Below are 24,327 nucleotides of genomic sequence, written 5' to 3' on the forward strand. Positions count from 1 at the left end.
AAATGTTACAGAAACTGGATTACAGGACATTTTTACTTTGCAGTAACTGAGGTAAGATGTTTTCTTTATGTGGAAACTAAAATTTCTGCTACATCTCGAAAGAGATTTTCCTTCATGTCCAACTTTTATACAACCAACTAATCAAAGCGGATATGACAGCAAACACAACACTAACAATCCACCAGAGCTAAAAGAAAATGTACAAGAGAATAAAACCTCTGACCTTGGCAAAGAGGGCTCCTTTGGCTGCCAGTGCATCCTCTCCTCTTCCATTGGGGAAGCACTCATAGCGTGCATCCAGAATTGGGTAGCGACTAGCCAGCAGCAGACCACTGTTGAGGAATTTGAACCTGGAACAACATCCCTTCCATCCGTACCGCCCAACATCACTCAGCACATAAGGAAAGTAGCGATGTAATTGCTGCCGCAGTCGTGTTGTTGAACTATGGTCAAACACTTCCTGAAGGGCAAGGAAATCCAAGTTGGCAGGAAAAAATGCAGAAATGTCATGATCGAATGCCTCATCTCCGTGACGGCGCTTTCTACCGGGGCGTTTAAATATTGAGGTGCGAGGCACGTGAGAAAGGGTGTTGTTCGAAGATATCATTACGCAACCATCGCTTCCTTGGTACCGAGCGAGAGATTCTCTTGAGGCAGTCATGCTGGCCACATCTACTCCTGCCCGCTCCCCTGACTGATGGTTCCTTGTCTCTGCCTCCTCCGGATGGGGGTCTGGCTCAGGGGCACTGATGCTGATTTGAACACCTGAGGTGTGAAGTGGACACTCTGGTGCGGTTTTAGCCTGTGCTTCCTTTCCGTGCGTGGAGCAGTCATGATTCGCATGTGTCTCTTTTCCGTGCGTGGGGCAGTCATGATTAGCATGTGTCTCCTTTCCGTGCATGGGGCAGTCTTGATTAGTATGTGTCTCATTTCCGTGCATGGGGCAGTCATTATTAGCATGTGTCTCTTTTCCGTGCATGGGGCAGTCATTATTAACATGTATCTCTTTTCCGTGCATGGGGCAGTCGTGATTACCGGGGCCACTATGTGCCCCTGTAGAATGCATGGGACATTCTGGAACCTGCACCAAAGCGTGTAAAGGGCAGTCTGAGTTGTTGGTCTCCACACGGTGTAGGGGGCAGTCCACTGTTGTGTTTCCTGCATCTGAGTGAAGGGGGCATTCAGAGGTTCCGTGCACTACTGTAGATGGATGAACCGGGCAGTCTGTACCACCAACAGGATGAATGGGACACTCGGCGAGTGGCTCGTTTTCAGTGTCTGCTGGGCCATTCACAATGTGAGTCTGATCTCGCCGCTGGTCCAAGGAAGAGGTACGACGAAAACCTGTGGGTAGGCTGCTGAAGGAGGCCGCACTAATGGTTGAGACACACCGAGAGAAAGAATGACAGACATCATCTTAGACACATAACTTACTTTTCTGTAAAAGTAAATCTGAGATTGTCTACATACCTGATGGAAGTGTTGGTTGGTGAATCAATGTAGATTTTAATCTGAGGTCGACCGGCACCATTTCTGATCCTCTTGCCCACTTCCCGTGCTCTCCTCTGAGTGTCCGATAGGTTGTTGAACCTGGCCAGAGAGTCGGGCAGTAGGCAAACGTTGGCGCTGCAGAAACAGAAGCTCTTGCCCTGAGGTCTACAGTCCCCGACCCCAACAAACCCTGGTGCAGCATCGTCTTGCTCAGCTTGGTGCTTTTCTAGTCTGCACAAGACAGGGAAAACTAAATCAACAAACCACAGGTTTGATCTTATAACCTTTACAGTATCCCACAAACACTATACTAAATACTTTTTTGTTGACTCACTTTTCTAGTAAAAGTTCAAATCAAGGCTGATGCGTCATTTGTTGAATTTTGACATTTCATAAAAATGTGCTTTTTTTTTTGCATTGTCCTCCATTCAGTACGAGCACTGTTGATAAACAACAACAAATTAATTACATTGTTTTTAAAATATTAAAGATTGGGCAACATTTTGCACCAATTAGTTACCTCGATTAAACAGTCACATGGTCATAGAACAGTGAACACGAGACCAGGACTGTTACTTTGTTCTAATAATCCAATTGCTAAGACCTCTGCATAATGAACTTGTTTCACAAAGATTAATACAAAATAAAATAATGTTGCTGTTCCCTGTCACTCCAAATCCGTTGACTAAATTAGCCAGTTGCATTGGTATGCTGAAGAGATTAATTTAAACCAGCAATGTCACAGTGATCATACAAAATCGAAACTTTTTGGTACATCCTTTTACCTTGCAAACTATAATAACGAGCTGAGAGGAACATAAATAGGGTACTTATTATGGGGTTCACAATTAGTTGATACGCAAGTAACGCGACGCAGTGGATGTAGTATTACAAAATACCGAGGTTATTGTGTCACTCTGCATTTAAGCAGTTGACCAATTTGTCGAAATAGAAATGGAGAGCAACACTAAGGGAGAAATGTGTGACGGAGACAACTTACAATACACTAAATGTGCACATATTCCATACCTGTGGTAGGTGTACAGGTAGGGTTGACGGATGGCCTGCAGAGGAGCCCAGATGACAAAGCCCAGCAGAGCGAAAGGCAGAGAGGCGAGGAGCAAAAGCAAGTAAAGAGGCACCATTATTAGGACACACAAAGTGAGGAGGGAGCATGGGTCCTGAGAACGCTGGCGCTTCTCGAGTGAAGTAGCCAGGCAGGAGGCCAGGAGCTGATCCAGGAGCCAGTAACAGGGGAACACCAGGCTCCATGACAAGCCATCCAGGAAGTGAAGACAGGAACTGGAGTAAGGGGTGATGTGGAGGACCATCTCTCTCTCTAATTACAAACTTCTTTCACGTTATTCTCACACTCTGATAAATGACTACAAAATAATTAGTTCTTTACCCAAACATTGATCTGAATGAGTAAAAGCCAACAAAAATCTTGAAAGGTGCCTTTATATTGGTAAAAGCTCTACTACATGATTTGGACTTTAATGTTCATAGGTCGTCTTCGGCATTTATACCATGCACAGAAGTTAGTCTAGTCTGGTAGCAGGAGGTGGCCATGATATGATCGTTTTCCTTGACGATGGATTTATTCTTGCAAGGGCTCCGGTGACCTCATGAGGAAGCTACTTAACTTCACCATCACCATTTTCTCAGGACCTACAAATTGATAGCAGAGAGAGAGAGCAAGAGAGAAAAACAGAGAGGGGGTCGGGGGGTAAATGACATAATTAATATGTTTTCCGCATTTAAAAATTAATTCTGTGTGTGTTTTTTGGTCGTAACAGGGAATCAGAACATTCCGTTTTGTAGTGTACCATGCATGTACATATGTATGCAAGTGTGTGTGCGTGTGTATGTATGTGTGTGCGTAAACATGTAGCAATTTTCAGCTCTCCAAATAACAACTGAAAAATAGGATTGTTGTATCTATATTTATTTATTTTTCCGAGGTGGTGCCCGAGTAGGCAGCCTTTGGCAAATGCTCTTCAAAAGCCTTGCTTTTTTGTTCTTTTTTGTTGTTTTTGTCTTTTTGTTTTGTCACATCATCGTGTGGACCTAACATGGACCGTTTTCAGCGTTTTTTTGGCCACGACATTCATCAAAGGAGAAGTATCTGTGCTTGGTGGTTGCGCCTTCTCGGCAGCAGGCCTGTACCAGCACAGATTTTGATTGGGAGGAATGTCGGCGCCATTGACTGTCGGTGCTGGACAGACCTGGCGCGCTTGTGTTTTTTGCGCTTGTAATGGGCAGCATTTTTCGCAACCCCGTTTTGTTCAGTGGAGATGTTGGCGCTGTTGGACAGTCGGCGTTGGTGCGGCTGGATGGATGGCTGCTGAAGTTGAGGATGAGGAGAGAGGAGCGTTGGCGCTCAGCGCCCATGCGTATGTGGAACCGAGAGTCGCCGCTTGGAATTGAAATGGATTTCCATGGGACAGGAGAAGTGAACCAATCTCTTTTTTTCGTCAATGGATGCTACAGCTTCTTATTGACTTTGAAACTTAGCTTGTAGCCGACGTGTGCACATTTTGAGCATGATGTCTCTGATCCACTGGTTAAAGGACACTTTGATTCTGTCCTCTTTCATCTCAAACTGCTTCAAACAACAAAGTGTGTGACGGAAGGGTGGTTAGGACTGCACGACTGTCCGTGTTTTATGTTATGTGTTGTGTTTATTATTTTGCTTTATGTTAACTGTTTTGTTAAGCGCTTTGTTACAGCTGCTGCTGTTGCAAAAGAGCTATATAAATCAGCATGTATTGTATTGTATTTTTGTAAGGTACTTAGTATTCATGATTTCTTCATTAATTTATCCAATTCTAGGTTTATAACTGGAATTATTGAACAAAAATGCAATGTAGTCGCTGATGGTGTAGTGGTACACACGCCGGACTTGCGCACGGGCAACATGGGATCGGGTCCCACTCAGTGAGAGTGTGAATGTGGGTGTGATTGGTCATTTGCCATGCGACTGACTGGCGACCAGTTCAGGTTGTAGTCTGACTTCCACCCGAAATCAGCTGGGATGGGCTCTCGGTGTTGAAAATGGATGGATGGATGAACAATGCAATTTCAGTGTTTAAGTCTAGCATCATATTTAAACACTGAAATTATGATTGATGTCAACACAATTACAATTGTGTCTGTTAAAAAAATGATGATTCATATGATTCGTTAATTCTGCAGCACAAAAGACAAAAAAAAAAAGTGAACTTGTTCCACTTTTCTGTAAGAAATCATGCTTCATCTGTCAAGGGAGTGGCTTGTGTACCAAAGAAAAAATTATTTTGCTGTGACGGTTTAACCCAGGGGTGTCAAACTCATTTTTGTCACAGGACACATTGTAGTTCCGGATTCCCTTGGAGGGCCAATATGGCTGTGAATTTTGTGAAACCATATCAATGTTTAACCAAATCCACATATTACTTACACAGTGAACAACACATAGATGGCATCAAGAATAATATATTGTTCATTCATTCATTCATTCATTCATCTTCCTAACCGCTTGATCCTCACTAGGGTCGCGGGGGGTGCTGGAGCCTATCCCAGCTGTCTCCGGGCAGTAGGCGGGGGACACCCTGAATCGGTTGCCAGCCAATCGCAGGGCACACAGAGACGAACAATCATTCGCACTCACACTCACACCTAGGGACAATTTAGAGTGTTCAATCAGCCTGCCATGCATATTTTTGGAATGTGGGAGGAAACCGGAGCACCCGGAGAAAACCCACGCAGGCCCGGGGAGAACATGCAAACTCCACACAGGGAGGCCGGAGCTGGAATTGAACCCGGTACCTCTGCACTGTGAAGCCGACGTGCTAACCACTGGACTACCAGGCCGCCCATATATTGTTCAAACATTCTAATTATTACATTAAATATGAGAATTAGAAATTTTGATTCAGACTTGAGCAAGTGTCATGGAAGTTGACATGCTTGAACTGCTTTCTTAGGCCACATAAAATTATGTGACGGGCCAGATCTGGCCCCCGGGCCTTGACGTTGACACCTGTGGTTTAACCCAACATTTGTGGCTCCCTTTGTGGAAGACAGTATCAAATGTGTCTGCTGGCAGTACATCTCTTTCACTAAGCACAGGATATGTAAAAACAAAAGCAAAGCAAAACTTATACAGTAGCTGCACTAGGCCTGAATTGAAGCCATAAGTCTTCAAAACAAGAAGCTAAGTTCATGGACAGGGTTGCCATGAGGGATTTGGGGACCATGACAACATTGAGCCCCTCCATGTCACTGCAACAAATTGAAATACCTTTTCCTCGAGCCTCTGTTAGCCCATTGAATAGTCATCACTTTTTCTTCCTCAAAGCTCCCCTGCTTATGCCTCTGGATCATCAAGTAGTACCCTAAATGGCACCTTTTTTTGCGGGAAATCAAGTGATTACGTGGTTGAAAACAATAATAACGAATATGTAAATGAAATGTAAGTACTGATACTAGAAAACTTTAATGTCATTTATTTGGCCATATGATGATGACCTTGAATATGTGTGTAGAATTATAGAAGGTAAAAATCATCTACTTTGCTGAACCATGTTGGTGTTGAAATATTCCTAAAGTGTGCTGTTGAGGATTTGTTCTCTGCCTTCCTCAGATGCCAGCACGCACACACACACACACGCACGCACACACACACACACACACACACACACACACGCACACGCACACGCACACACACGCACGCACGCACGCACACACACACACACACACACGCACACACACACACACACACACACACACACACACACACACACGCACGCACGCACGCACGCAAAAAGTGCTGTACATGGAGCGATTTAACATACACCATAAACAGTAAGACGAATCGGTAATAAAGGTGGTAGAAAGCACCAAGCAGTAAAATCAAGAACAAATCTAAGTCATGCTGAGTCGAATGCCAAAGAATACAAGTGAGTTTTGAGGAGGGCTTTAAAGATGGGCAGCGAGGAGGCTTGCCGAATGTTCAGTGGGAGGTCATTCCAGAGAGAGGGACCAGCAACAGAAAAGGCTTGATCCCCTCTGAGCCTCAGTTTAGTTCTTGGTACTTCTAACAAAGACTGGTCCACAGACCTGAGGCGCCGGGCAGGTGTGTAGGGGCGGATGAGCTCAGAGAGGTAAGGTGGCACGAGATTATTCAGAGATTTGAAAACAAAGAGGAGGATCTTGAAAATAACTCTAAAATAAATAGGGAGCTAGTGAAGGGATGCCAGAGTAGGAGTTATATGCTCCCTCTTACGAGTACCAGTCAAGAGGCGAGCAGTTAGACACAATCTAACTTTTGGTATGTCTTGCTATATATACTGCAAGGTTTCTTTAACCATCATCACTCTTGAAGCAACTTGACAACTTGCTCGACAATCCCATTGACTTGGACATGTACTTATTACACTCACATCCAATAGATTACAATCATGACTCACAATTACCCAGTAGCCCTTTGGGCAGCAATCCATATTGGCTCCGGTCTGGCAAAGCTTAGCGTGTGCGCTTTTGTGCATCCTGACCGCCTGTGTCTACTTTTGGATGAATGTGGATTGTGTGCCGAGCTGATGTTTGTTCTGTGTAATCCAAAGCAATCAATGTTCAGTGGAGCTGGACGTCACGTGGATGTCAGTTGATCATCTGTCTCTGTGCTAAACACCAGGACAGGAGGCACCCATCTGGCTTGAGGCAGCCGCATCTGGTCAATCATTATCATACGATACATTGCTGATCACCAATACAAAATGTACATGTAGAGTGTTTTATGCAGCTACACTGTGATTAAAAGTAAATGAATTCATAAAAAGATGCACAAACGTAGAGTAAATGAATACATATAGTAGTTTTACGTGTTTCATTGGGTTAGTCATAAATTTTAGACATTTTGGGTATCACTTTTTATCCTGCTCTCCACTTGTTTTCTGTGTTGTGACAAATAACTATGACAAATTGTATTTCAAATATTGTATGTCCATTTGGCGAATTTGACATTTATAAATTGTAATGTACAAACAACAACTTTAAAAGAAGAATTTGTAAATAGAGAGAATACATGTCTCAAGACAATATTGAAGCGGCATTTAAAAAGGATTTTTTTGTTCCCGGGTCCACTTTCAGAATACAATGAATAATCACTGAACACGTTTCATTAGCTTCTGATTTTTAATTGAGTTATCCATCAATTTGTTGTGTTTTTGGTGAACTTACATTTTGATGCTTTCACAGTTATACCGACCCTGTTAGGGAAACCATAATTACGATATGGCCCACATTTAAAATTAGTTTCACAGCCCCGGGCTACATTCTGCTCATGTTTTATGTATAACTGGTAAATTCCAGAAAGAGATTTTTACTGTTTTTATCGGCACTACAAAGTCAGACCTGACAAACTGTTTCACACCAAAACAGAATACCAAGGCAGCATTCAGCCCCTCCTTGACAATAATGTTTTATTAAAACATACTGTTTAAAAAATTTAATAAAAAAACAGTTAACTCAAAAATTTCAAGGCAACAAATTATGATAATATTTTAAGTTGTGGTCGTATTTTCAACAGAGTTTGCAGAGCGAATTGTCTCTTGTCATGTCCACCACCTTAAAGCTATAAATCAAATTAACTCAACAAATTGTTGTGGGGCAAATAAATTACTTGCTTTGTTGTCCTAACTCACATTTTAGTCAATAATTTCTATTTTGAAATGGCTTAAACTAAAATTACTGTTTTAGGCCTCCCCACATTTTTTGACAGTGTATGCGCCTCAATCATGGACACTGAGGCATGGGCCGAGACAAACAGTTATTACTCTCGGTTTAATAATCCATCAATACCTGTCACGTCACGTGCCCGCCAGCAGGTGGCGGGTTTTTTCCCTCCGCCATCTGCACTCCTGTCCGTAATTTCGGGCTGATTATCCTCCTTTATTAAGAGGCTCCGGCAGTCCTCTCACTGCCGGAGAATTCCTTACCGTGCCATTGCTCTCTCGCACTATTTCCTCGATTGATATTACTCGCTGCCTTTTTGCCTTACGGCCACTACTCTTGTTATTCATGTTGCATCTAAATTGTTATTGCTCTAGTTTACTGATTTCTGTACTTCCTCGCTCTTTGTTTTTCCGCGAGCGTTTTCGTTTGTTTTCCTTATTTCCTGGTCCTTATTTGACCAGCGTTTTTTGTTACCGTTTTCCCTGTCGGGCTCTTTCTGTTCGTTATTAAAACCTTTTGTGTTCCATACAAGATCTTTTCGTGTCTGCTTTTCCTGGGATCCACCTCGTTATTTTTGTTGTGCACGAGGCGATCTTTCATCGCCTCGGGCGCAACGTGACAATACCTGACCTGCGCTGAATTTGTACATGCATATTCCCTTGTAGCACACACAGTACATCAGACCCAGCATTCACACACACACGTGCACACACACACAGACACACACAGACACACACACACACACACACACACACACACACACACACATGCACCAACCTGACCCACAGAGATCCCTTTGCACTCAGCACATTGCATTACATCGCAGTACATTGTCAGTGTATTGTACATCATTTCTTATTGATTGCTTCTCCATTTGTAACAGCTAACACCAGACTGCCTACTGTGAAAACACAACCCAACAGGAGATTACGACTTCTTCGAGTCGAATTTACATTGTCTAAGATTTAGACCATGCATGCAAATACATTACCGCTACACCCCACACGTACACACACAAGGATTTTTAGGGCAGCCCGGTGGCCCAGTGGTTCGCGGGTCAACCACACAGCACAGAGGTACTGTGTTCAATTCCAGCTCCGGCCTCCCTGTGTGGAGTTTGCATGTTCTCCCCATGCCTGGGTGGGTTTTCTCTGGGTACTCCGGTTTCCTCCCACATTCCAAAACATGCATGGCAGGTTGATTGAACACTCTAAATTGTCACTAGGTCTGAGTGTGAGCGTGGATGGTGGTTCAGGGTGTCCCCCAGCCTACTGCTCGAAGATGGCTGGGATGCCACCACCCTTGTGAGGATAAGCGGATCGTAAAATAGATGGATGATCTATGAGTTGTCCCCTTCAATTGTGGTCCAGACATAGAACCAGCATGTCAAGTCAAGTCAAGTCAAGTCAAGTCAAGTCAACAGTATTTATAGAGCACTTTCAAACAGCCATCACTGCATACAAAGTGCTGTACATGGAGCAATTTAACATGCACAATAAACAGTAAGACAAATCGGTAATAAAGGCAGTAGAAAGCACCAAACAGTAAAACCAAGAACAAATCTAAGTCATGCTGAGTCGAATGCCAAAGAATACAAGTGGGTTTTGAGGAGGGCTTTGAAGATGGGCAGCGAGGAGGCTTGCTGAATGTTCAGTGGGAGGTCATTCCAGAGAGAGGGACCAGCAACAGAAAAGGCTTGATCCCCTCTGAGCCTCAGTTTAGTTCTTGGTACTTCTAACAAAGACTGGTCCACAGACCTGAGGCGCCGGGCAGGTGTGTAGGGGCGGATGAGCTCAGAGAGGTAAGGTGGCGCGAGATTATTCAGAGATTTGAAAACAAAGAGGAGGATCTTGAAAATAACTCTAAAATGAATGGGGAGCCAGTGAAGGGATGCCAGAGTAGGAGTTATGTGCTCCCTCTTACGAGTACCAGTCAAGAGGCGAGCAGCGGCATTCTGGACCAGCTGAAGGCGCTTAATGGAAGACTGGCTGACTCTAAAGTAAAGGGCATTGCAGTAATCGAGCCGGGATGTGACAAAGGAATGAATTACTGTCTCAAAGTGTTTATGTGAGAGGAGAGGTTTTATTTTGGCCAGCTGTCTAAGGTGAAAGAAGCTGGATTTAACAACGGCACCAATTTGCCAATCGAAATCACTGTCCAGTTTAAGGCCCAAATTTGAGACTGTTGACTTAAGATAAGGCGACAGGGGGTCCAAGTCTACAGGATGGAATGTACAAGGGCCACTGGGACCAAACAATATCACCTCTGCCTTCTTTTCGTTGAATTTCAAGAAATTTTGTGCCATCCAGGTTTTGATTTCTTCCAGACAGGAAAGGAGTGGCCTTAATGAGAAGGCGTCTTTCTTGCTCAGTGGGACATAGCTCTGGCAGTCATCTGTATAGCAGTGGAAGGGAATACCATGTTTCCTTAAGATGGAACCCAACGGGAGCAGATACAGCGAGAACAGCAGAGGCCTCACAATTGAGCCCTATGGAACACCACATGACAGGGGAGCAGTGCGTGACTCAGAGCAGCCAAGGCTGACACAAAAGGTCTTGTCAGCTAGATAGGACCTAAACCACTCAAGAGCACTGCCGCCAATGCCCACCAAGTGCTGCAAACGAGTCAGCAGAATACTGTGATCCACTGTATCAAATGCTGCAGTTAAGTCCAATAAAACTAGACACACGTGGTCCCCAGAGTCATTTGCCAGGAGGATGTCATTAGAAACGCGTAACAGGGCTGACTCCGTGCTATGCATCATCTTGAAACCTGACTGGAAGATCTCCAAGATGTTATGTTCATCCAAGAAAAGTTTCAACTGCATGTGCAACACTTTTTCCAGAATTTTGGAAATGAAAGGCAGTTTGGAAATGGGCCTGAAACTTGACAGTAGATCTGGATCAAGACCAGGTTTCTTGATCAAGGGTTGGACCACAGTCCACAATCCAATCTGATTCTGCGTGCTTTGCTCAGGGTGAGAGAAGAGGTAACAGTTGTGTCAGGATAACTTGTGGTGCTTCACATGAGGACGCCCCTGCTCATGATGCCCTGAGCATCTGACAGTTCCTGGCCAAGAATCGGTGTGCTCGGGAAACCTATCTACTCAGCCGACCTGACTCCATGTGACTCGTGTTCAAGGGCTGTCCTTAAAGGGGCCTCTTTGAAAGACACGGAGTTGGGGTTGAAGTTTGAAATGTGACTTTTGTGACAACAGACTTCTCAAAGAGGTTCAGTTCGTCACTGTATACAAAGATTCCCCTCCAATGGTATTGGAACAGCGAGGCCAACCATCTGAGTCATTGTAGAAATCAATACCGTTTCTCCTCACGAGGGAGCTTATCCCAGCTGTTTTCGGGCAGTCGGCGATGTACATCCTGATCTAGTTTCCAGACAATCACAGGGCACACTTAGACGAACAACCATCCGTCCTAAAAATCACACAGAGGGACAATTTAGAATAAATCATTTTGGAATGTGGGAGGAAACCAGAGTACTCGCGGAGAACATTCAAACTCCACACGGGAAAGCCGAGACCGGAATCGAACCCAGGACCTCCGCACTGTGAGGCGGACATTCTAACGAGTCGCTTACTGTGCCACCCAATTGAAGTCATTTTTAATATTATTTCATTAATCACATTGCTGACCCCGGCACAGCTCTGGGGGTGGGTAGGGGCTGTCACACACAGGCATGTACCTTTAGGGCCGAAGGCATTCTCCGAGTGCCCACTCCACGGTGGCGATATGTGATCGCCACCGCCAAATTATTTGCATGTGGAGGTCTGCTTACAGTTCCTAATTAATGTACTTCGTGTGCTTGGAAGTCCTGCGTGGCCTGCAGCCGATATTATTTTTGCTTCCCCCCATGTCAAGGAAGGTGTGCCACTCAAGCGCCGGTTTTAAAGGGAATGAGAAGAGCTGCTTAGATTGCCAGTTAATCGAGTTGGCTTTGTCCACAATTGAGCAAATGGACCATTTTTAACTGCGCCAGGCTGCATGCACCCGTGAAAATAACTGTGTGCGGGACTGAGAGTTCAGTCTCCTCTATCTCCTCTCATCTTATTGCAGAAAAAAATTAAAAATATAACTGTAAAATATTTATAAAATAACAATTTGGGAACGAAGTATTGAAGAACATCAAAAGACGGTTTGGGAACGGGTGTCGCGCCCAGGCAGATATTTGTCATCTGCGAAGTCTGCAACTTGCTGATGCGTTGTAGACCAGACTGAAAGGTATCAACGTATTTGTTTTCTGTATGTGTTATTCAAAGCTTAAACCAAGGTAATCAGACCACTACCGAGGGGCCGGACCGAGGGTGTGGACAAAAAAATAAGAGATTTTGTTTTCTCTGCCTGATGTTTTCACGCATAAGCCCACGTCATTAACAAAATACTCATTTGTGACTATAAATATTGTCTGACATCCACAAAGAGTAGCCACAAAAATGACAATAAAAAAAGGACAGAGAGCACTTGGAAGAAGAGAGGGGGAAAAAATGAGCGCTCGCTGACAGTCACTCTCGCTGTGTGTGTTGAATGTTGCTATAGAAACAGCACAAAGTTCATGCCATGGCAAACACTGGCTGAGTTGCTGAAATGCCCTTTATAAAGAACCTTAACTACAAAACGTTCAGAAGAGCATTGCTTGCATAACGCTGCCATTTAAAAGTTATGCCGTCAAGGTTCAATTCCTTTCAAACAGCGGGCTTCAAAGTGAGAGTTACGCCTTCCCCATGGGGGCGCAAGAGGACTTCAGGGGAAGCCCATCAACTTCAGGAAATATTGCGTAACAATAAGAGGTGCTAAGCGAACTTCAGCTACGTTCAACCGAGATGTGTGAAAGTAGACAGAGCTGGAGATGAGCACAAAACACATTAAACGGACTCTGTAAAATCTGGCTGCTAATAGGAGATTGCATAAAAACCATCAAGTTAAATCTGGATGATGAAATGATTTAAATACGAATGAGTATATGTGTAAGCTTCTGTTATATTATTATTATTACTAGCTGGTTCGCCGCCCTCCGGGCGGCTCATCAGCTAGTTCCTGCGGAAGGCTGGTAAGGTGGGCCTTTGGCCCACAAAAGTGTTGTTGCTTAATTCAACTTTTTGTTCATCTTCATTGCTTATCGCGAAAATAAAGATGTTTAGCTCTACTAAATAACTAACAATTTCATTGCAATGCTTGTGGGTAGACAACATTTTTTCGCTAAGATGCCCGCGCGATCGTAGTGAGCCACTGCCTGAGCGGCGCAGTGGTGGCGCGCAGTGGCGGCGCGCAGCGGCGTGGTGAAGTAGGTACGTTTTGAAAAGCGACAGACGGAAGGACAGACCGCGTGCGGGACGACGCGCAATATATATATAGATTATGTTTGAGCATCATATTATTTCATATTAAGATTACTGATATTATATTCTGTTGTTTAATAATTGCTTAGATGTGTTTTTATGTTAATAGCTTCTGATTGGCTGAAGAAAAGGAAAGCAGGAAGTGATTCAATTGCTGAGAAGTGTGTGTTTTCGATCGTGCTGCGGTGCAGACGTTTTGAAATAAGGCTACGTTCAAGCAGAGTCCATCTCTCCTCTTGCCGTTTCTTAAAGTAGAGCCATCCATTGCAAAATAATGAACCCCTCAATTTACATATGTGTTACAATAGCATTTTTACAAATGTATTTTTCACCTTTGGAGCATTTTAGAGGAAATCCGCCACCAGGTTTAGAGTCAACGCGTTCCTTTTTGTTCCTCAAAGATTCCCTCAATAACAAAGACACCTTGTTTTTAAATGTAAATTATTCCTTGTGGATTTGGTCTTCATCGTGTTCATGGGACAACACTCAAAAAGGCAAAGCACAGAATTGCCTTTCTCGTCGTTCTATCAGGCATTTTCAACCGAATCGGCTTTGACTCAAACCACTCAGTAGTGTGACTGCTGAAAATTTTGTTGAATCGAAAACTGACCTTATGCGAGGCTGAGAATAGAACGAGAATGAAGAGGAAACTGGAAATCAAGTTAACATGCCGCACAACAGGGCAGCCCACACTGTCCAGATGTCATCTTTAACCTCAGCACCTTACTAATTACAGTACAGAGCCGCTCTCTCGGCCTCTCATCTTCCTCGCCATCCTACACACATTCATTGAGGTTAGCACATAGCGTGTGGCCCGCGCAGGTAATGACAGATTGCGTGTGGTGCCTTCAAACGCTGTGTGGTCTTTTGCAATCACTTTTTTGGGCGGTTCCTCTCCTGTGTGGCTGCTTGTCGTGAATCTCGAAAGCCTTGTAACATAGCTCATATCTGTCATACACAACTTGTACCAAGTGGCAACTCAAAGGCTCAAAGGACATAAGACTTTATGACTGTTTACATGTATATTGTATTACAGCTATAGATATAGCCAGATGGTGCTGGTTTAGAGATGCGTATGTGAAAGTATCATTCTACTAAGTTTCCTTTAATATGGTTGGTCCAAGGGCGGCCCGGTAGTCCAGTGGTTAGCACGTCGGCTTCACAGTGCAGAGGTACCGGGTTCGATTCCAGCTCCGGCCTCCCTGTGTGGAGTTTGCATGTTCTCCCCGGGCCTGCGTGGGTTTTCTCCGGGTGCTCCGGTTTCCTCCCACATTCCAAAAACATGCGTGGCAGGCTAATTGAACACTCTAAATTGTCCCTAGGTGTGAGTGTGAGCGCGGATGGTTGTTCGTTTCTGTGTGCCCTGCGATTGGCTGGCAACCGATTCAGGGTGTCCCCCGCCTACTGCCCGAAGACAGCTGGGATGGGCTCCGGCACCCCCCGCGACCCTGGTGAGGATCAAGCGGCTCGGAAGATGAATGAATGAATGGTTGGTCCAAGTGGTCCAGTGGTTAGCACGTCGACCTCACAGTGCAGAGGCTGGGGGTCGATCCCGGCTGCGGCCTTCCTGTGTGGAGTTTGCATGTTCTCGCCAGGCCTACGTGGGTTTTCTCCGGGTACTCTTGTTTCTTCTCACATTCCAAAATCGTGCATGGTCCCCAGGTGTGAAAGAGAGCGCGGATGGTTGTTTGTCTCTGTGTGCCCCGCGATTTGCTGGTAACCGGTTCAGGGTGTCCCCCACCTACTGCCCGAAGGCAGTTGGTATAGGCTCCAGCACCCCCCACGACCCTTGTGAGGATAAAGCGGATTGAATGGAATGGATGGATGTTTATTTACTTAGTCCTGAACTTGAGCAAATGTTTGTTTAGGGTGAAGCTAGACACAGAGATGCCTCTTTATAGATTGATAGAGATACGTGAAACAATGTTCAACAAAATGTATGACTCGCGCCCATTTGCAATTTCTATTTCGGTGTCCTTTCACTTTTCATTCCTATGAATATACATGCAAGTAGTGTACAGACCCTTCCGAAAACGGCAGCAGCAAGTATGTACCTTTTGAATGCAGTGTATGGAGTATACACTTGCCGGTCATAGACAATTGTCTGCAAGGTGAGGATGAATGATGTAGTCTTCTATAATTTCATCAATAAATGAGGTAGATGATTGGCAGATCCACATATGCGGTCACATACTTTCCAAATATAACCACACAATGGGAAGATTAACTCAACCAAACCCAAATCCTGCTTTTTGCCCCTTTAGTCGAGGTAAAAGCAGGACCCGCAGTGGAAACATAATCTCTCTGTGTGCACATAGTCTGTTCGCACAGACCTGCCAAAAGCAGCAAGCAACCTGCCCCCCGCCACTGCACACATTTATTCATGTATTTGCACATCTGGACACACTAAATATAGCTGCTGAGAAATAAGTGGTGCCCAAAACTGACATTCCACGAGTTGTAGGACCGGATGCGAAAATATGAAAAAATAAGATAAACTACACGTGTGCACAAAGAGAGATGTGACAAAAATGAACTGTACATCAGCATTTCACATGTTACAACACTGAACTGAACTGTTAACTCAAAACATGCATACATTGACAAAAGTCAGAACAAATGAACTTTTCCGAGCTATTTCATGATATTGACATTAAATTACATGGTTTAGCAGCCATCAGACGAGTATAACACTGGTTCATTTGATGCCTCTACGACTCATTTGATTTCAGGTCACCACTCGAGTGCAACAAAAACAGAGGATGGTAGTCTACGTGTTTGCTTTGTTTGTTTGTTTGTTTGTTTGTTTGTTTGTTTGTTTATTGAACATAAAACATATACAGTAATAATTTGACAGAAAATAAGGTAGATAAAAAAGTAAAAAGAAAGAAATCAGTCTTCATTCAACACAGTTATTATGTTCAAGGGAGTAGGATGAAGTAAAAAAACTTATCTAGTCCTACCCCGTTATGTGTTTATATCTACTAAATCATTTTTATTTCAATCAGAAAAGAAAAAATAAGAAGTCTCCATTAAGGCTCATACTTTACCCTTAACCGTGATATTTTCAGAACTTTTGGTTTGTATCGGGATTATATACATCCTCACCGTGGCACTCTTGTGTCAATTTTCTCTTGTATTCATAATGGATATTTCAATACCTTTCTCTATTTATCAACTTAGTTCTGATTTATCATTATATTTAATGTTTAGAATTTATCATTTTAACTCTGATTGATGTAGGTTGGTTGTACTATTTTTTTGAATTTGTTTTTGAAATCAACAAGCGATTTACTCATTTTTAGGTCAGTTTTGAGATTATTCCACATATTAACACCTTTGCTAGATACACTTCTTTGCTTGAGGTTTGTTCTTGTTTTGAGTTTTTTGAATAAGTTGGTACCTCTTAATTCATAGTTGCTTTCTCAAATTTCGAAAAACTTCTGAATGTTTTGGCAGAGCAGGTTATTGTGTGCTTTGTACATTAATTGGGCGATATTAAAGTCAACCAGGTCATAAAATTTCATCGTATTTAATTTGATAAATAGTGGATTTGTGGGTTCCGTATATTTTGATCTATTAATAACTCGAATTGCTTTTTTTTGTAGTTTGAGAATAGGGAGTGTGTTTGTTTTGCAGGCATTTCCCCATATTTCCACACAGTAGGTCATGTATGGTAATAATAATGAAGTGTATAATGTGTACAAAGATCTCTTATTTAGCACTTCCTTGGTTTTGTAGAGGATCCCTACGGTCTTGGCTATTTTTCTTTTTACGTTATCGATATGTGGTTTCCAACATAGTTTTGAGTCTATTACTAATCCGAGAAACTTGGTTTCATACGCTCTTTCTATTTCAATTGAGTTTACCATAATTTTAGCTTGGTGTTTGATTGGTCTTGTGCCAAAAACAATTGACTTTGATTTTTTCAGGTTAAGTGACAATTTATTTCTGTCAAACTAGTTTTTCAATCTGTTTAATTCGTTTTCTACGGTTGTCAGGAGCTGTTTCAGATTTATTCCAGAACAGTAGAAAGTTGTATCATCAGCAAATAGGACACATTTAAATAGTTTTGTGACCTTGCTGATATCATTTATATATAAGATGAATAGTTTTGGACCAAGCACTGACCCCTGAGGAACTCCGTGAGTGATTTTCAGTTGATTCGTTTTTTATTGTTGAGTTGCACGTACTGATATCTGTTTTCTAAATAACTTTTTATCCATTTATAAGCTACACCTCTAATGCCATATCTTTCTAGATTTTTTCAATAATATACTGTGATCTATTGTGTCAAAAGCTTTTTTTCAGATCTAGGAAAACCCCAACCTTAAATTCTTTGTTGTCTATATTAGTGGCGATTGCCTCCACAAACTCCATAACTGCCATTGAGGTGGTCCGTTTTTCCCTGAAGCCATATTGATTCTCACTTAACAGCGCATGCTTTTGTATAAAACTATCAAGTCTGCGAGAAAATAGTTTTTCAAATATTTTTGAAAATTGAGGTAGTAGTGATATTGGTCTATAATTTGTAAACAGATGTTTTTCTCGGGCGGCCCGGTAGTCCAGTGGTTAGCACGTCGGCTTCACAGTGCAGAGGTACCGGGTTCAATTCCTGCTCCGGCCTTCCTGTGTGGAGTTTGCATGTTCTCCCCGGGCCTGCGTGGGTTTGCTCCGGGTGCTCCGGTTTCCTCCCACATTCCAAAAACATGCATGGCAGGCTGATTGAACGCTCTAAATTGTCCCTAGTTGTGAGTGTGAGTGCAAATGGTTGTTCGTTTCTGTGTGCCCTGCGATTGGCTGGCAACCGATTCAGGGTGTCCCCCGCCTACTGCCCGGAGACAGCTGGGATAGGCTCCAGCACCCCCCGCGACCCTAGTGAGGATCAAGCGGCTCGGAAGATGAATGAATGAATGAATGAATGTTTTTCTCCACTTTTATAGATTGGAATAACTTTAGCAATTTTCATTTTTGATGGAAAGATACCAGCTTTGAATGACAGGTTGCAAATGTGCGTGAAAGGTCGCACTACATATTCTATAATCTGCTTGATTATTGTCATATCAATATTAAAGCAATCAGTTGACTTTTTATTTTTAAAAGTTTTTATAATATTTGATACTTCTTCTTGTTTTACTGCAGTAAGGAACATCGTGGAGGAGTTTTTTTCTACGTATCTATCTATTTCAAACAGGTTTGTTGGATCAGGAATTTGTTTTGCTAGGTTACTGCCAATGTTGACAAAATACTCATTAAATTCAGTTGCTATTTCTGCAGTTTTTTCCAAAATAGTATTTTTGCCTTTGATAAAATACTCTGGATTATCCATTTTTTAGGACTATTTCTCATTACTTGGTTAAGTATTTTCCATATTTCTTGTGTGTTACCTTTATTCTGCTCTAATAGTGCATGATAATGATCTCTTTTACTGGTTCTTATAATATTTACTAGTTTATTTTTATAGGTCTTATATTTTTTTCTGCTTCTTCAGTTCTGAATTTTAAAAACAATTTATGTAAATTGTTTTTCTTTTTACATGCGTTTTCTATGCCTTTCGTTATCCATGGCTTACTTGGGTCTTTATACTTTTTGGAGACTTTAGTAAATGGAAAATGTTTATCATATGAGGAGATTATGGTAGACTGAAATACTTCAAACGCTGTATTTGGGTCTTCGTTTGAGTAGACCTCGGTCCAGTTTTGTTTTTCTCGGTCATGCTTAAAGGCATCGATGGAACGTTGGGTTCTTAGTCTTATTTCTGTTATACGAGTTGTTGATTTAGCTTTTCTATCGAAATAGTTATGAAAAACTGCAAAAACAGGCAGGTGGTCACTTATGTCATTAATGAGAAGTCCACTTTCCATTTTATGATCAATCTTATTTATAAATATGTTATCTATTAATGTGGCCGTGTCAACTGTTATTCTGCTAGGTTTCAGGATTTCTGGGAAAAAGCTGTTGCTGTACATAGTATTTATGAAGTCAGTTGTTTTTTTGTGTCTATTTGGGTTTAATAAGTCAATGTTAAAGTCACCACATATTATTCGTGTTTTCTTATTGTTGTAGTAACTGAGCATATCTGTTAGTTTTTTATTGAATGTGTCAATACATGTTCCTGGTGTCCTATAGATGCAGCTTATGATGATATTTGATGCCTTTTTATTGTGTATTTCAATGGTTAGACATTCCATTAGGTTTTCTATTGTGTTTGTCAATCTCTCGATTTTACTGCATTTAAGTGCTTTGTCTACATATATTGCAACCCCCGTCCTTTTTTGTTTTCTCTATTAGTTGCAAACATTTCATAACCTTCTATTTTCATTTCAGTTGTTTTATCTTCATGAAGCCAAGTTTCTGATATGGCAATTATTTTAAATTTATTAAATTTAGTCAGGTATTCTTTAATTTTTGTGAAGTTTTTATAGAGACTTCTACTGTTTAAGCGTATTACCGAAAGTGCATTTTCCAATTTTATATTAGTGTTGAATTGTTCATCCAGGTAATAGTCAGAGTTTGTTACCCTTTGTTTGTTGTTGAAGAAGTTATTGTCTGGGTCCAAATTGTTCTCGGGATCGAATGGCTTATAGTCAATATCTTCAAAGGGTTGGAAGTTCATGTTTTTGGGATGTGAATTTCCTGCTCCCACACGGTCGTCAATGGCTCCCTCACGGCCGTCGTTGGTTCCCTCGCTGTCGTCGCTCGCTCTCTCGCCGTCATCACTGGGTCCCTCGTGGTCACTGGCTCCCTTGCGGTCGTCGCCGACTCCCTCACGCTCGCCGGCTGGCTGCCTCCCGGCTCTCTCACGCGCGCTGGCTCGCCGTCTCCCGGCTCCCTCGCGGTCACTGGCTCCACTGCAGTCGTCGCTGGTTTCCTCTCGGTCGTCTCTGGCTCCCTTGCGGTCGTCGTTGGCTCCCTCACGGTGGTCGCAGGCTGGTTGTCTCCAGGGTTCCTCACGGTCGCTGGCTTCCCTGCAGTCGTCGCTGGCTTCCTCGCGGTCATCACTGGCTCCCTCACGGTCGGTCGTCGCTGGCTGCCTCGCGGTCGGTCGTCGCTGGCTGCCTCGCGGTCGGTCGGTCTTGAAAAAGTTATTGTCCGGGTCCAAGTTGTTCTCAGGGTCAAACGTCTTGTGGTCAGTAGGGTTGGAAGTCATCAAAGGGTTGGAAGGGTCATCAAAGGATTCAAAGTCCATGTTTTTTGGTATGTGAATTTCCTGCTTCAGTAGGGTCAGTTTTTATTGTCGGATGGTGAAAAATTCTCAGTATGCTGCTTGATGGTGTTGAACTCGAGCTTGTTGTGTTGGAGTACTGGTGCGGGGGTGGACAATAAGTTTGTTATGTCTTAAGTAGGCAGTTTCCCCTCTGTCACGTGCAGCTTTTAATTTTGGGAGGAGCTCTTTTCTTTTTTGTCGTACGGCATCTGTAAAGTCTTCGTTAATGTAGATGTTGGAGCCTTTTAAGTATTTTACTTTTTGTAGGATCCTTTATCTGTCCTTGTATCTTAGAAATTTCACCACAACTGGCCTTGGTCGAGGTCTTCCAGGGTCTTGTCTTCCTGTGCGGTGAGCTCTCTCCACCTCAATTTGCCCCTGTATCAGCAGTTTCTCCTTAAGGATTTTTTGAATTTTTTCCTCTGTTTCAGTCCACGTTTCTCCCGGTTTTTCCTCAATTCCATCAATTACTAAGTTGTTTCTTCTTGACTGTCCTTCCAAGTAGTCCACCTTGTCCCTTAATACAAGCATGCCGTCACATACTTTGTAGAATTCCGTTTGCATGTCTTTGGAATGGCCAGTTTGACAGATTAGATTTTTTTTAATGTCGTCTACCTCTTTTTGGGTAAAGTTGATGCTGGTTTTTATTTTTTGGACTTCCCTGGTAAAAGTGTCAAGTCGTGAGTTTGTTGAGTCTATTATCATCTTGACAAATCCTTTGAAATTTTCCTGTTGTTGTTGCAAGAGCGCCGTAAAAAGTTCTTTTTGTTGCTGGAGTAATTCATTTACTTGAGTGAGGGTCAGGGAATCCTCTTCCTGCTTTGTGTCTTGCTTCTGTTTGGGTGGCATTTTGTCGGGTCTCGTTGCTAGCCGGTTGTATGCTAGTTTGTGACGTGTCTAGTAGGCTTGCTGCTGGGTGTTTCTAACGTGGCAAGTGTGTTTACCGGCTCCCTCGCGCTCGCTGGCGTTTGGTTGGTTGGTCTCTGGTCGTGGGTTCCAGCTGCGTAGTGACTTTTCGCAGTTAGCTTCCGTGCTAACGTCCGCGGTTAGCTTCCGTGCTAACGAGCTAGCGTTTCGTCTAACGTGCTAGCGTTTCGTGTAACGTGTTTGCTCGGTTTATACATCCATACAGGTCTGTTTTTAATAACATAACAGATCGCATGCGCCTTATTAAATATGTGTACATAATCTCCTCTGTGACATATGTGAGTGTGTGTTTGTGTGCCACTGCTGGACACAGTTGACCTTGTCCAGGTCTTCTGCTACATAATGTGAGTCATTAAAATGAGGCCCTAAAAACATGATGGAATATGACAATGGTTGGTACAGTATATCCAAAAAAAAAAAAAAAATCCCAAAAGGTTTGACAGCAATAAAAGATACATTGAATTCATCCTCGGGGTGAATTTTCAAATCCATACACCATCACTCCATCCCACATCCAAGCTCGAGTTCCACTGACCTCTGTCATGTCCTGCAGGAAATCATGACAGAGCTCCAACCGACTGATGACCCGCAAAAGATGATTTAAGTAGGTTACAGAGCATTGCCCTCTTTTCAGGGGTGATATATTCCAAAAATAGGTGAATTTCCTTTTTTGTGATTAAGGCATTGCGACCCCGCCCATCCCCCACCCCCAACCCATATGGTTCCCACCCTACGAAACTTATTTAATAAAGGCAACTTTTAAAATGCAAAATGAAGACTAAATACCAAACTGCTGACTGCAGGCTGCATTCATAAATTCATGTGAGCCAAGCACGCTCTGCAAAACGGCAGCAGATGAGGAAGAGGACGACGAAACGTTGGCGACAAACGATTGTCCTTTTTTTTTTAATCTTAAAATGGATTACTTAAATGAGAATACCATGTCACATTGTGCTCCGGTTTCCTCCCACATTCCAAAAACATGGGTGGCAGGCTGATTGAACACTCTAAATCAGGTGTCACCAACATTTTTGAGGGTGAGAGCAACTTCATGTGTACCGATTGTGTGAAGGGCTACCAAATTGATACACGTCTGAAATAACATATTTGTCCAAAATACCTTCAATAATATGAGGATGTGTTATTTTTAATACTTGATGATTTAAATTGTCAGACTTTGATCGTGTTTCGAAATGTCTCACAGTACTGCCAATGTTTGCATTTTTAAATCATAATTTCTACTAGCAAATCACAATGTCCAGGCACTGGCGGGCTACTCAAGTGGTCTTCACGGGCTACCTGGTGCCCGCGGGCACCATGTTGGTGACCACTGCTCTAAATTGTCCCTAGGTGTGAGTGTGGGTGCGAATGGTTGTTCGCTTCTGTGTGCCCTGTGATTGGCTGGCAACCGATTCAGGGTGTCCCCCGCCTACTGCCCGAAGACGGCTGGGATAGGCTCCAGCGCCCCCCGCGACCCTAGTGAGGATCAAGCGGCTTGGAAGATGATGAAGATGTCACATTGTAGCCAAAGGTACTGTTAGGGAGGGGCCAGCCAGGCAGCCTCCTCAGCCAGGGTGCTCTGCACCTCACACCTGATGCTCATCAGCTCATCACCCATCCGTTGCCAATCTGCTTGTTTGGACTGGTATAAGTTGGCTCATTTCTCAGTGCAAGTTTGTGCCGTCACCACCTCAGTGAGCTCTGTTGTCATCTTCTGCAGTTTCTCATTTCCTGTGTGGACTTTCCCCTGTGGACTCCTTGTGCTTCTCCCTGACCGTTTAAGTAAGCCCCAGTTTTCTCCCTGAGTGTGATTTTTGTGTCCTGTGTGAACATTTTCCCTGTGGCTTCTTCGTGCTTCTCCCTGCGTGAATTTGCAATGACTCTAAAAAATAATGCCAAGTGTTGGCTTCCACTATACCTGCCTGTAGTTGTGCTATTGGGGTCCCTAACAGTACAAACTTGCCATGACGACCCCAGCCGACACAGACAGATCTGATTCAAGATGCTCTCGTCAAGCAGGATCAACTGACCACTATAAACACCCAGAAATTACAGGCTACTTCTGTAGCCTTACAGGGCCTTTAGACTCAAATCCAGCCTCTTCAGCTTGCGGTGGTGGCCTTGTTTAACCAGCAGATGGCGTTAGCGAAACAACAGGCAGAGATTTTGCTGCAGTTGCAGGCCTTGACATCAGCACTCACCAACTGACCGCAAGACATGCCTGCTCACGATGTTTCAGCCACAATAACCCCAGTGGTACAAGCCCCTGTTGAACCTGTAATACCTAACCCGGTTTTTGCTGAGCCTGTCTTTCCGCCCCATGGCCATTCGATGGCAACTGCGAGACCTGCGCCACATTCATCATGCAGCGTGAACTGGTTTTTGTTCACCAATCCAGCATTTTCGCAACTGACTTTTCCCGCATTGCTTACATGATGACTCTGCTCACTGGTCAAGCAACAAAGTGGGTTGCCACTTCCTGGTCCATGGGGGCCAGCTTCTGTCGCTCATACAAGGACTTTGTGACAGAGTTACGGAAGGTGTTCCACCACCCCATCCGCGGTCAGGAGCCTGGCACTCGGCTGAGCAGTATCCATCAGGACACTGGCAGTGTCGCTGATTACTCAGTGGAGTT

General features: G+C 43.4%; 2 protein-coding genes across 3 annotated transcripts in view; one reads left to right on the top strand and one right to left on the bottom strand.

Moving 5' to 3' along the window:
* Positions 1-24,327, bottom strand: part of smpd3 (sphingomyelin phosphodiesterase 3) — a 76,466-nt gene that overhangs the window by 37,502 nt on the left and 14,637 nt on the right. The window contains exons 2-5 of one of the 2 annotated variants that reach the window (XM_052060865.1): positions 2,521-3,162; positions 1,681-1,722; positions 1,471-1,590; positions 224-1,373 (exon numbers count right to left, since the gene is read on the bottom strand). In XM_052060865.1, the coding sequence (XP_051916825.1) occupies positions 224-1,373; positions 1,471-1,590; positions 1,681-1,722; positions 2,521-2,822 (1,614 nt within the window). In that variant the 5' untranslated portion in view covers positions 2,823-3,162. Of the gene's footprint in view, positions 1-223; positions 1,374-1,470; positions 1,723-2,520; positions 3,163-24,327 lie in introns of both variants that reach the window. The other variant, XM_052060864.1, reaches the window with a different exon arrangement.
* Positions 1-24,327, top strand: part of LOC127597715 (uncharacterized) — a 166,450-nt gene that overhangs the window by 37,429 nt on the left and 104,694 nt on the right. The gene's annotated exons all lie outside the window — the stretch shown is intronic.

Source organism: Hippocampus zosterae, chromosome 3 (assembly GCF_025434085.1).
Source record: "Hippocampus zosterae strain Florida chromosome 3, ASM2543408v3, whole genome shotgun sequence".
NCBI classification, from domain to species: Eukaryota; Metazoa; Chordata; class Actinopteri; order Syngnathiformes; family Syngnathidae; genus Hippocampus; species Hippocampus zosterae.